The sequence below is a fragment of the Callospermophilus lateralis genome, chromosome 2 (assembly GCF_048772815.1).
Source record: "Callospermophilus lateralis isolate mCalLat2 chromosome 2, mCalLat2.hap1, whole genome shotgun sequence".
Taxonomy (NCBI): Eukaryota; Metazoa; Chordata; class Mammalia; order Rodentia; family Sciuridae; genus Callospermophilus; species Callospermophilus lateralis.
In genome coordinates, this window is record NC_135306.1 from 207,360,873 (window position 1) to 207,372,424 (window position 11,552).

The 11,552-nt window shown below is 65.7% G+C and overlaps 1 protein-coding gene across 1 annotated transcript in view; it reads left to right on the plus strand.

Moving 5' to 3' along the window:
• The window catches only part of Ighmbp2 (immunoglobulin mu DNA binding protein 2), a 24,740-nt gene extending 13,951 nt beyond the window's left edge, over nt 1-10,789 (plus strand). The window contains exons 8-15 of the mRNA XM_076847742.2: nt 1,978-2,152; nt 3,973-4,155; nt 4,398-4,516; nt 4,934-5,028; nt 5,666-5,789; nt 6,363-7,211; nt 9,133-9,305; nt 10,079-10,789. Coding sequence (XP_076703857.2) covers nt 1,978-2,152; nt 3,973-4,155; nt 4,398-4,516; nt 4,934-5,028; nt 5,666-5,789; nt 6,363-7,211; nt 9,133-9,305; nt 10,079-10,276 — 1,916 coding nt within the window. The 3' untranslated portion in view covers nt 10,277-10,789. The remainder of the gene's footprint in view (nt 1-1,977; nt 2,153-3,972; nt 4,156-4,397; nt 4,517-4,933; nt 5,029-5,665; nt 5,790-6,362; nt 7,212-9,132; nt 9,306-10,078) is intronic.
• Nucleotides 10,790-11,552: the final 763 nt, after the last annotated feature.

Below are 11,552 nucleotides of genomic sequence, written 5' to 3' on the forward strand. Positions count from 1 at the left end.
GCTGAGGATCGAACCCAGGCCTCACGCATGCCAGGCGAGCTCACTACCGCTTGAGCCACATCCCCAGCCCCCATTATTTTTTTCAAATATTTTTTCTGCACCTTTCTCCGGTGTTACGTGTATGTGGCTGTGCCCAGTGTCCCCACAGATCTCCAGGCTCTGTCACTTGCCTGAGCCCCTTTCTGCTCCTCAGGCTGAGTGGCCTCACCTCCTGTCCTGCGCGATCACTGCTGAGGCCTCGGTGAACTGCGGCGTGCGCCTTTCAGCTGGCGTGGTCTACTTGGTTCTTTAGTGAAATAGAGTCTCATACTTCTTTGTATTTGGTTCCTTTTTTCCTTGAACGTATTTAAAAGAGCTGGTGTTCAGAGTTCTCTTCTGGTAAGACCCCCGCCCCGGCTGGCCTCTGGCTGCCTTTCCCCACGTCTGGCCCTCTGCTTGACCCTCTCGTCTGGCGCGTTCTTGTTGGAAACAGTGTTGGAGACATAGCCATCAGGCAGCTCTGACGTTGGAGTCCGGTGAGTCACTTCTGAACTACCTACAGCCCGCGTTTGTGGTCCTTTGTGGCCACTAAAGTCTCTTCTCAGCTTGGTGGCCAGCTAGTGATCAGAGATTCCTCTGGCCTCCTGGAACAGCCTCCCCGTCTGTCTGCTTGTGGGATGACACAGCGGGAGAAGCCCTTGGTCTCGGGGACTGGGTCGGATCAGGCTGTTCTTGGAGTGGGGTCTGCTGGGCAGGCTGGATGCCAGCCTCTGGGAGCGGGGTCTGCAGGAGGGGCTGCCAGGCTGCTGCTTTCAAGGGACAGGGCCACCTTGCTGAGACGTGGCCATTTTCCTTGAATGAACGTTTGCTCCCTGGATTGCGAGAGGATGGGTGGATCTCCAGGGGTCTGGCAGAGCTGGTCCTGACCATTCTCCAGTAGAGTCCACAGAGGCCGTGGCTCTGCCGTTTCCACAGACACCTCTGGCTTTACACTTGCTACAGGTCAGAAAGGCCACTGGTGGCCCTGTGGCCTTTCAGGCCTCTCCTGGCTGGGCGGGGAACTGGGATGGGGTCCTGGAGCTGTGTCCATCAAGGTGTCTGGTTTTAGGCGGGCATTAGGCCCAGTGGTCAGCACTTGCCTAGCATGTTTGAGGCCCTGGGTTCCATCCCCAGCACCAGAGAGAGAGAGAGAGGAAGGAAGAAAGAAGGGAGGGAGGGAGGGAGGGAAAAGGAAAGAAAGAATGAACGAGTTCTGGTTCCTCTTGGCACTGTGAAGTCACAGCCGTGATTTGCACACATCCTTAGTGGTCCAAAGGCCAGCGGAGCTCTGTCCTGTGCGGTCGGGTGCCCCGCCCATCTCTGGAAGGTCCGTGCAGGAAGTTTCTCCGTGTTAAGCTCACCCACGTGTCTTTAGCTTGGTGCACTCAGGCTGGGAGGGGCAGGGCCAGCATGGACCACCACCTCCTGCAGGGACTTTCCTCGCTTGCCACCCTGTTCTGGTAAAGTCGGATGAGACCTGGGTGTGGCTCGGGGAAGGGGCCTCCTGCTCACAGCCTGGACCCTTCCCACCGTGCTGCTCCTGGCCCCTGGAAGGAGCAGCTGTGCAGCGGCCTCTGTTGAGGCGCCGGGAAGTTTCTTCCTGGAGGAGTCGCGTCACGAGTTGCTCTGTGTGGCTAAGGAAAAAGGCCTCCTGTCAGACGCTGCAGCCAGGGCCTGCAGAGACGGGGCTTGAGACGGTCCAGGTAGAGTCAGCGACCAGAGGCTGGAGGCCGGTGCTCAGAGCTCACACTGGCTGCTGATCAGTACCAGGTGGCTGGGACCAGGATCCCGAGTCCCCCCCCCCCACCCCCCACGGCTGGTGTTCCCGGGGCCAGCCTGCTGCACACAGTGCTGTGCGAGGCTGGCCGGCGAGGTGCTGCTGGGCATCTGTTGTGGCTGTGGCTGGACCAGATCAACCGCCACCACACCCTGTAGACCGAAGGTCTCTGTCCCAACCAGGAGCTTCTGCCGACGGTCCCCTGAAGCTGCTGCCCGAGAGCCACTTTGACGTGGTGGTCATTGACGAGTGTGCCCAGGCCCTCGAGGCCAGTTGCTGGATCCCCCTGCTGAAGGCTAGAAAGTGCATCCTGGCCGGAGATCACAAGCAGCTGCCGCCCACTATAGTCTCTCACAAGTAAGGCCGCTCCCCGGGGCCCCGGGCCCAGGGCCCCTTCCAGGTCCAGCAGGACATCTGTGCAGGGTCACAACTCCTCTCCCCGTGTCCCGTGCTATGCCTTCGCTAGCTTCTACAGCTGACCGCTGGACTGTGCTCCTTGGCAGGGATGGGGTGCCCCAGCCTGATAGCCTCAGCATGGTGCTCAGGGCCTGCGTGTCCCTGGTGCTCATCGAGTGTGGCCTGGTGGGGTAGCAGGCCACTTGGTAGGTGCCCTGGACAGAGAACGCAGAGGCCCTGGGGACCCTGCCTCTCCCTGTGGTGGGGTGCAGATGCCGGGGCCCCACACAGGCCCTGCTGGTGGAGGAGGTGCTGTCTGTCCACCCTCCTTGTCCCCTCCTCACCCTGGCCTCCGTGGGCCTCCCTGCCCACACCTCCTAGACTACGGTCCCCAGGGTGTCGGGCTGCCCCAACCGCAGCTGCCCATCAGAATGCTGCACGGGGCCTCCGTGGCTCGCTGGGTCTCCCTAGAGTCGGCCATGGAGGCGACCCTGAGTGGCCGGCTCCAGGAGGCAGGCCACGTCCAGCGAGGCCGCCCAGGAGCGAGTCCTCCGGAGGGTCGAGGTCCCCCATCTGGGCTGCTCTGGGCTCCTGTCTGGACCTGGAGCTTCTCTGGTGCAGTCAGGACCAGCCTGGAGCTGGAGGCCAGATGCTGTGCAAGGAGGGGTCGGACCTCTGCGGCCTGGGGACGGGGCTGGGACCTCGGCCAGGAGCCTCAGAGGAACAGGGACTGACGTCGTCCCCTCCAGGCGCCTCACGGTGGGATGGGGGTGCAGAGGAATGCGGAAGTGGGAGTCGGTGAAGCTGGGCGAGGAGGCTCAGAGTTCTGAGGGGTCTCCAGGCGTCCTGAGAGGGGCTCTGTCCTCCAGGGAGCCTTCAGATGGACAGGCTGGAACTGCCTCTGTGGGAGTGGGTCCCTGTGTGTCCCCAGAGAGAAAAGGAGACCTGGGGGGCTCTGGTGGGGCCCTGCGGCGTTGGCAGGGCCAGAGTTCACCTAGGCTCACTTCCTGGTGACAGTCCCTTGGGGAGCAGTGGTTAAGGACGCAGTGGCCCTCTGCATTCCCAGAGGGCGGCTCTAAGTCACCCCCAGGGACTGGGCACTTGCCCAGTGGTTCTGCCAGTCGACCTGGGGACAGATTCTGTGCCAGGGGGCCAGAGGATGGGCTCGGAGCCGGGTGGCCAGGTGGGTTCTGGCTCTCGGCCAGCTGGCTGAGCAGGCTCGGGCCTGGCTTCTCCGGTCTCCCTCTCCTTTGTGTGATGTGGGGATCAGAAGGTCCAGGGAGGTGAGGGGTTGGCTCACAGGCGGTGCCCTGTGGGGTCGGCTGCTGGCGCACCTAGACGTTGGGGCGCGTCTGCACTGGTTTCCTGTTGTTGCTTGACAGCTGGGCACACCTTGGTGGTGACTGCTGGCCTAGGTTTGTGGTCTCCCATTCTGGAGGTCCAGTGTCCCCAGGTAGCCTCCCTGGCTCACACTGGAGGTGTGGCAGGGCTGTCTCCTCTGGGGACCGCAGTGTGGCCCCCGGTCTTCAGTGTGGCATCTTCCGGCCCCTGTCACACGGCACCTGTGACTCTGGCTCTCCTGCCTCTCTGCAGCCTGGCCCTGTAGTTCTTGCCCGGTGACCCAGTGTCCTTCCCTGTCCACAGAGCTCCTCTGGTTCTGTGAGGGTTGTGTTCTGGGGACATCCTGGGGTCTGACTGCCTGGGTGGGAGCCACAGGCTGATGGGTGGCTCACGTGGCTTCACGGTGGCTCGGGCCCTGCTTCCCTCCTCCCCTCATGCAGGGCCGCGCAGGCTGGGCTGTCCCGCAGCCTGATGGAGCGCCTGGCCGAGGAGCAGGGGGCGAGTGTGGTGCGGATGCTGACCGTGCAGTACCGCATGCACCAGGCCATCATGCGCTGGGCCTCCGAGGTCATGTACGGCGGGCAGCTCAACGCCCACCCCTCCGTGGCCGGCCACCTCCTGAGGTGAGCATCCCCCCTCAAGCTCCCCCCACTGGAACGTGTCCTGGGGATTGTAGCTCAGGTCAGCCAGGGACTGGTTTTCTAGAAGGGACTGTGGCCTTGCCCAGGAGCTGGACCGCGTCTGCCCAGCCTCATGCTCTTGGCGCCCAGCACAGGCTCCAGGGGTCAGCCCCTGTGTTTCCCGGTGGGAAGGGCCAGTGCTGTGGTGTGGGAGTCCAGCACAGCTCTTGTCCCCCGTGTGCCAGGGACCTCCCAGGCGTGGCGGCCACGGAGGAGACGGGCATCCCTCTGCTGCTTGTGGACACTGCCGGCTGTGGGCTGCTGGAGCTCGAGGACAGTGACGAGCAGTCGAGGGGGAACCCAGGTGAGCGTGCTGGTTGGGCCAGCTGGTCACTCAGATGGCCTAGCGCCTGGAGGTGCTGATGAGCGATAGCAGGCTCCCGTGGGCTGCAGGGGTTTGGAGTGGTCATGCCTGGGGGGCAGTATGATTGCTCTTCCCAAGGACAGGCGGATGGCTCTTCGTCCATGGGCGGCCATGTCTTCCCGTCTCGCCCTGAAGGTGAGTCTCAGGCAGCCCTTGCTCCTCGAGGTGCTGATGGGCTGCCGTCACCGTGGGTGAAGGGCGGGTTAGCCGGAGTCCTGCACTCCAGTTGCTAGGCCTGGAGGCCTGTGGCCAGAGCCGGCCCCCAGGATGCGCCCTGTGGACAGCTGGCAGGGGAGTGCGTCCCGCAGGCCCGGTGCCCAGGCTCGTCCCCCGTGTGAGCCACTCTCCTCCCTCCAGGTGAAGTCCGCCTCGTCACCCTCCATGTGCACGCTCTGGTGGATGCTGGCGTCCAGGCAGGGGACATCGCTGTCATCACGCCGTACAACCTCCAGGTGTGAGGGCCCTGCTCTCCCTCTGTCCCTAGGGACTCAGCCAACCCACAGGCCCAAAGAGAAGGGTGACCGAATAGTCCTGGCCTCACGTGACCAGAGGCCGGGCCGAGGACTTCAGCAAGAGCTGCCTGCCTGGGTCACCTCACTCTGCCCTCCCCGCGTGTCGCTCCTCCTGAGTCCCCAGAGTGGGTCTGGCTCTCAGGTGGCCTCCAGGTGGCCAGCAGCCTCCGCGGACACTGCCTTCCACAGTGGCCCTGGCTGGACAGCTGTCCCTCTGCCGCCTCTCCAGCCCTGGCCGAGTCTCTGGCCAGGTTGTGCCTGCCCTGTGGAAGCTGCTGGCCGTGGGGGGCAGTGCCCAGGAAGCAGGTGCCACCTCCCCCTCACAGTGTCCACACCGCTGAGGCTGGTGGCTGTTATGAGCCAGGGAAAATGACAGCGTCCAGTGGCGGGGCATCTGCCAGCACATGGCTCCCGTCTGTTCACGCCATGCCCGGGCAGGGGAGGCGGGCACCTCCTCCTGGGCTTCTGCGGGGCTCCCTGGGGGTGCAGTTCTGCAGCAGGAGCCCTGGCTGAGCAGGGGCTGGGTCCCGAGGCCGCTGGGCTTAGGGCGCTGAGGCCGCGGCCTGCTTGGTTGCAGGTGGACCTGCTCAGGCAGAGCCTCGCGCAGAGGCACCCGGAGCTGGAGATCAGGTCTGTGGATGGCTTCCAGGGCCGCGAGAAGGAGGCGGTGGTCCTGTCCCTCGTCAGGTCCAATAGGAAAGGTGCGAGGCCTCGCCAGGGTCCCGTGGGGACAGGGCAGAAGCGAGTCAGGTCCCAGGGCGTGGCCGGGCAGCCTCTGCCCTCAGGAAGCTCAGGAGGACCAAGCCACCAGCGAGGAAGGGGCCGGGGGGCAGAGGCCTGGGCAGGGGCGAGTGTCGGGGGGACTTCTGAGCGGAGCTCTCCACAGAGAACGGGGCACGTGTCACAGGCAGAGGGGGCCCAGCGTGGGGTCAGGGAGCCCGTAGAGGGAAGTGGCTGGGCTGGCGGTCACAGTGGCCTGCTAGTCACCGCCTCGAGGCAGGTTTCTGTGGCCGGGTTTGTTGGTGGCGGCGCAGTGTTGGCCAGCGGCTGGGTGAAGCGTCCTCACCAGAGGGGTGGGAGCAGATATGGAGGTGGCCTGGGGACGCGGTGGCTGGCTAGGCCTGGAGGAGGGGTCCCTGTGGGGGAGTGTGGCCGGTGAGCAGTGTGGCCGTCCCCAGCCCAGCTGAGGGCAGGCGAAGGGCGGGGTGCCTGTGGCACTGCGACTGGACTGTGGGAGCGGCCTTCCATCCTCCCTCAGAGCTGGTCCTTCGCAGGTGAAGTGGGCTTCCTGGCCGAGGACCGGCGGATCAACGTGGCTGTCACCCGCGCGCGGCGCCACGTGGCTGTGATCTGCGATTCCCGAACCGTCCACAACCACGCCTTCCTGAAGACCTTGGTGGACTATGTCACAGAGCACGGGGAGGTGCGCACGGCCTTCGAGTACCTCGACGACATCGTCCCCGAAAACTATTCCTACGAGGCTTCCCAGAGCCACAGCCAGGCTGCGAAGCCCCGGGGCCCCGCCTCAGCCAGGCCACCTGGACGCCCACCAGGTGGGCAGCAGGAGGGAGGCCCACAAGCTGCCAGCCGCCGGAGGCGGGGCCCGAAGCCTGGGGGCCCTGAAGCCTGTCCCCAGCCCCATCTCAACGGTGAGGACCGGGGGGCAGCAGGAGGCGCAGGGGGCACGGAGTGCTTCAGGGCCACGATCATGGAGTTCCTGGGCAGCGAGGAGACGCAGCTGGAGTTTCCCGCCTCCCTGAGCTCTCACGACCGGCTGCGCGTCCACCAGATAGCCGAGGAGCTCGGGCTGCGGCACGAGAGCTCCGGGGAGGGCAGGGCGCGGCGAGTCACCCTGCGCAAGGCGGGGGCTGGCCGCAGAGCCCCCCAGCCCACCTCCCAGCCAGAGCAGCCCCCCGGGCAGCCACACAGCCAGGTTCAGCCGGATCTGAAGGCGCTGTCCCTGGAGAGTCCCCCCCGGGAGAAGAGTGGCCACGAGCAGCCAGCCAGGAAGGGGCCGCCAGCCGGGAGGGGGCCACCAGCCAGGAGGGGGCCACCAGCCGGGAAGGGGCCACCAGCTGTGGGTGTGGTGCTGCCGAAGGCTCCAGACAAGAGGAAGAAGAAGGGTGAGTGGTGGCCGCGGGGTGCAGCAGCCAAGTCCCCACTCACCCCGACCCCCTGGGGGAGTTAGGGCTCTGGGCAGTTCTGCACCTGCGTGATGTGTCTCCAGCCGGGTCTGGCTTCCCTGGGGCAGTGCCTGTCACAGGCACCTTCTTGTCCCCGAGCCTCGGCAGTGCCCAGTAGAGGGCGCCCCTGTGTTCACTGTGTACCCCAGCAGGGGCTGCCACGCTGCCGGCCGGGGCGTGGGGGCCAGGCCCACCCACAGCACACACCCTGGCGGAGAGTGCGCAGCCCCGCTGAAGCCCCAGGATGGCCCTGCGCTCTGTCCATCCTGCACTGCCCCCGCTTCCACTGGGTGACCAGCCCTGAGGTGGTCAGGCGTGCCTGGCACAGCCTGGGTTTTGTGGGCACCTCGGGCCGCGTGTTACAGCCACATCCCTGTCAGCAGGGTGGTGACAGGTCTTCTCGCTGGTGGTCCTTCTGTTCCCAGAAGCAGGCTGCACATGCTCAGAGTATGGGTGTGGAGTGGCCTCCTGGGGCCGGAGCCGGAGGCCATGGCATGTCCAGCTCATCTGGACCTGGCTTTGTGCTCCTGCCCCACAGGCGCGACCTTCCAGCAAGGGCCCTCCCTGAGGGCAGGCACTAGGCCCTGGGGCAGCATGGGCAGCTGCCTGCTGGGGAGGCCCCGTGTGCCCACCCACACTTCAATGGCCCGCTTTCCAGGACACTGGCCGCTCTCCCTCGGCAGTGTGTCTTCAGCCCCCGCTTTGCCAGACACAGAGGCGGCCGGAGCCAGGCCTGGGCCACCCCCGTGACAGAGGTGGCACTGGCCATCTGCACAGGCTGTGCCCTTGGCTTTGGGTGGCTCCCTGGTCCCTCAGGCTGTCCTCTGTGACCCACTGCCCCCTGCCATGTCACCCCCACTGGGGCCTGAATGGGCTCTCCCAGCCCTGCCCGTCCTGGTCTCCCAAGGACACCTGTGCCGTGGGACGTTGCAGGGAGGGGGAGCCTGAGGTCAGCGGGGCTCCCCGGGCCTCTCCAGGCCAAGTCGCTCCTGCTGCTTGGGACTGGTCAAGGTCAGCGCTGTCCCTCCCCTGATTGGGTGGCCACTGGGCCATGTGGGAGCACAGCAGGGCGAACCTTGATGCAGCCCTTTCTCGGGGAGGTGGGCAAGGAGGGGGCATGCACAGGCAGCACCTGGGGGTGTGCACAGCTGCCAGGGACCAGCCCCTGGCGAGTGAGGCTCTAGCTGAGGTCACGGTCTCCTGTGCTGCCCACCTCTGAGGCTGACCATCCTGACCCTGGGAGCCGGTCACGGCAGGGTACCCACCTGCCAGTAGGAAACAGTGTGGGTCACAGGGGCAGGGAGGCCAGGCCCGCCTGGTGGCCCAGAGCCTGCGGGGCCAGCACTCAGTGTCCCCGAGTGTCGAGGTGTGGTTTTCGGGGCTGTGCCCACGTGTAACTTGGCGTCTCTTTCTACTCGTGAGCATCTTCCTTTAACCTCAGAGTGTTTCTGCCTGTCACAGCGTCGAGGGTCTTGTGGTCTTGCCACCTGTGCCCCTGAATGGTCACCCCGCTGCCCCTGGAGGTGGCCTGCATGCTGGCCGGGCTGCACTCCCTGGGGCAAGGTCTCCTGGTGAGGCCCTCTAAGGACTCCATCTGCGCTGGCAGCCGCTCCCAGCCCTGCTGTGGGTGTTCAGCAGGAGGAGGGCTCAGGCCACTGGTCAGCGAGGAGCGAGGGCCAGTGGAGTCGCGGGGCCCGTGGCCTGGACCCAGCGGGTTCTGCTGAGCACGGTCGGCGCCGTGCCAAACCTGGAGGCAGGAGCCCGTGCTCAGGGTGGGATGGGCGCGGCCACTGTGCCTGGGTGCCCAGCAGGCTGTTCTGCCTGTCTTTCCCACTTGCCTCAGTGACCCCTCTGTCCCCAGGACATGCAGCCCCAGCGGCTCCTGCCGAGGAGGACTTTGACGCCCTGCTGTCGGCTGCCATGAAGGCCGATAGCACCTGTGCCTTTGCCAAGTGCTCGGCCAGCGTCGTGACCCTCGGCCAGCTCTGCCAGCTTTGTGGCCACCGCTACTGCCTCAGCCACCACCTACCCGAGGTCTGTGGCCCTCTTGTGAGGGACAGCTCTGGGGACCCACCCAGTGGACACGCCTGCTCCCCCAGCCCTCACTGTCCTGGGGGTGCATTCTTCAAAACAGTCAGACTCATGTGGACACCTGGGCCAGGTCAGAGGCCGTCCTGCTGAGTCATGGCCATGCTGGTGGGGATTTGGTTCCTCATGGGACAGTCTGCTTCAGAGGAGGGGGACATGGGATGTGTGGTGGGGCCCGCGGTGCCCTGGTGACTTGCATTTGTTCCTTGAGTACGACTGGGTGATGAAGCCCCGCCAGGTGTGGGGGCCGTGGGCAGCAGGCCAGGCAGGGGCCTCGGGAGGTGCTGGGCCTGGTGCTAGCTTGGGAACGAGAACACACAGAGGTCGGTGCCGGTGCCCAGCACTCTAGGAGCCACGGAGGCAGTGGGCGGCCCCCACCAGACGGGGTGCCGGGGTAGGCTGAGGCTGGGTGGAGGTGGGAGGTAGAGGCCAAGCCGGCCTGGAGAAGTTGGGCAGCAAGACTGCGGCCTGGAGAGGCTGGAGGCAGCAGGAAGTGGCCATGGGGACCGTGTGGTCAAGCAAGGGTGCCATTTGCTGTCCACACACTTTGACGGGCCTGTTGCCAGCCCCAGGTGGCTTGTAGCCTCCAGGGTGAAGGCCAGACCTGGGGGGAGGAGGGAACCTGTCCAGGACCTCACATGGGGCTCCCAAGGTCCCTGAGCCCTTGGGCAGCAGGTCTGCAGGCTCCTGTCCCACCCTGACTTTCCTGTCCCTCTCAGGTTCACGGCTGTGGCGAGAAGGCTCGTGCCCACGCCCGGCAGAGAATCAGCCGCGAAGGCGTCCTCTATGCAGGCAGCGGGACCAAGGACAGGTCCCTGGATCCAGCCAAGAGGGCTCAGCTGCAGAGCAAGCTGGACAGGAAGCTGGGCGAGCTCAGCAGGCAGAGGACGAGCAGGAGGAAGGAGAGGGGCACGTGACCCAGCCTGCCCCGGGGAGCCTGCACGGGCCCACGCTGCGTCCCCAGGCTGGCTGTGACCTGGGGCAGGGCTGGGACACCAGCATGTCCCTGATGAGTGGCTTGGACGTCGAGCTATCAGCTGCAGAGCTGGGGAGGCTGCCGAGGTGGGTCCTGTCAGCCGCTGGCCAGGGCCTTCCTCCTGGCTCTGTTCCCTTGTGCCTGCAGCGACCCCCGTCCTTGAGGGCAGCAGACAGCTCTGGCTCTGGCCCCGTCTGTCAGGAAGGCTCCTGGCCTGCTCCTGCCCTTCCTCTCGCTGGGCTTGGGGACTGGGTGAGATGGCTGCTCCCGGGTGGCCGTCCTGGAGGAGCATCCCAGACCTCCTGCGTGGCCGACGCCCGCTCCAGGCCCGCTCTGAGCGCGCTCAGCTGTTCTCTGCCACGTACTCTATTTGCCAGAATCTCGTTGATGCCATTAAGACCTGGGTTTTGTTTCCGAGGCGTCTAAGTTGTTTAAAGATGAAATAAAACCGTGTGCACCGGCCCGGCGTGCCTGCTCTGTCTGAGAGGAGCCACTTCTCTTTCTGGCTGTGATGTCCCTGTCCTGGGGTGGGAGGAGCCAGCCGCACCTCAGGCGGGGGCTGCAGCCGGGCGGGGTGTGCAGCCCCCAGGTCAGGGCGCCCTGGCTTGACTGGGGAGTCCACCTTGGTCAGGCTGCTGCTCCCTCCTCCGCCTCCAGGCCCACCCTCCCTCAGGCCTCAGGAGGCCTCCCAGGGCCTGCAGGGGGCTGCTGTGCTGTCCCCAGGGCCCTCCTGCCAGGCCCCTCGCTGCAGCCACTCTGCTTCTGCCAGTGCAGGCCGCCCTCTCCATCCTGCCCCGCCCAGTGTCCCAGGCTGGCCTCCCCTGGGCCGGACGCTGCCCTGGCTTGCTCCCAGAGTAGCCCTGGGGCTGAGTGGCCTGGGCATGGAGTTGCCCCACTGGGGAGTGAGCCCGGTGCTCTGCCGCTCGCCACGCTGCGGCCCTCTTCAGACTCTGCTCTGGGACAGAGTGGCCTCCCGGGGCCACAGGGGTGCACCACTGTGTGCGGCACCTCCTTGTGCTTTGTAAGAGCCTCAGTGAGCACAGACCCAGGGCTGGGACGTGCAGGTGGTGCTGAGCGTCACACACCGGTGGCTCACGGTGCTGCTCGTGTCCCTGAAACAAGGAATAGTGTCTGCAAAGGGTCCTTCGGAGGCCGAAGGTGTCCACGGTGAGGCTCAGTGCAGGGCTGCTGGGCACGGGGGAGGAGGTGCCCTCCCT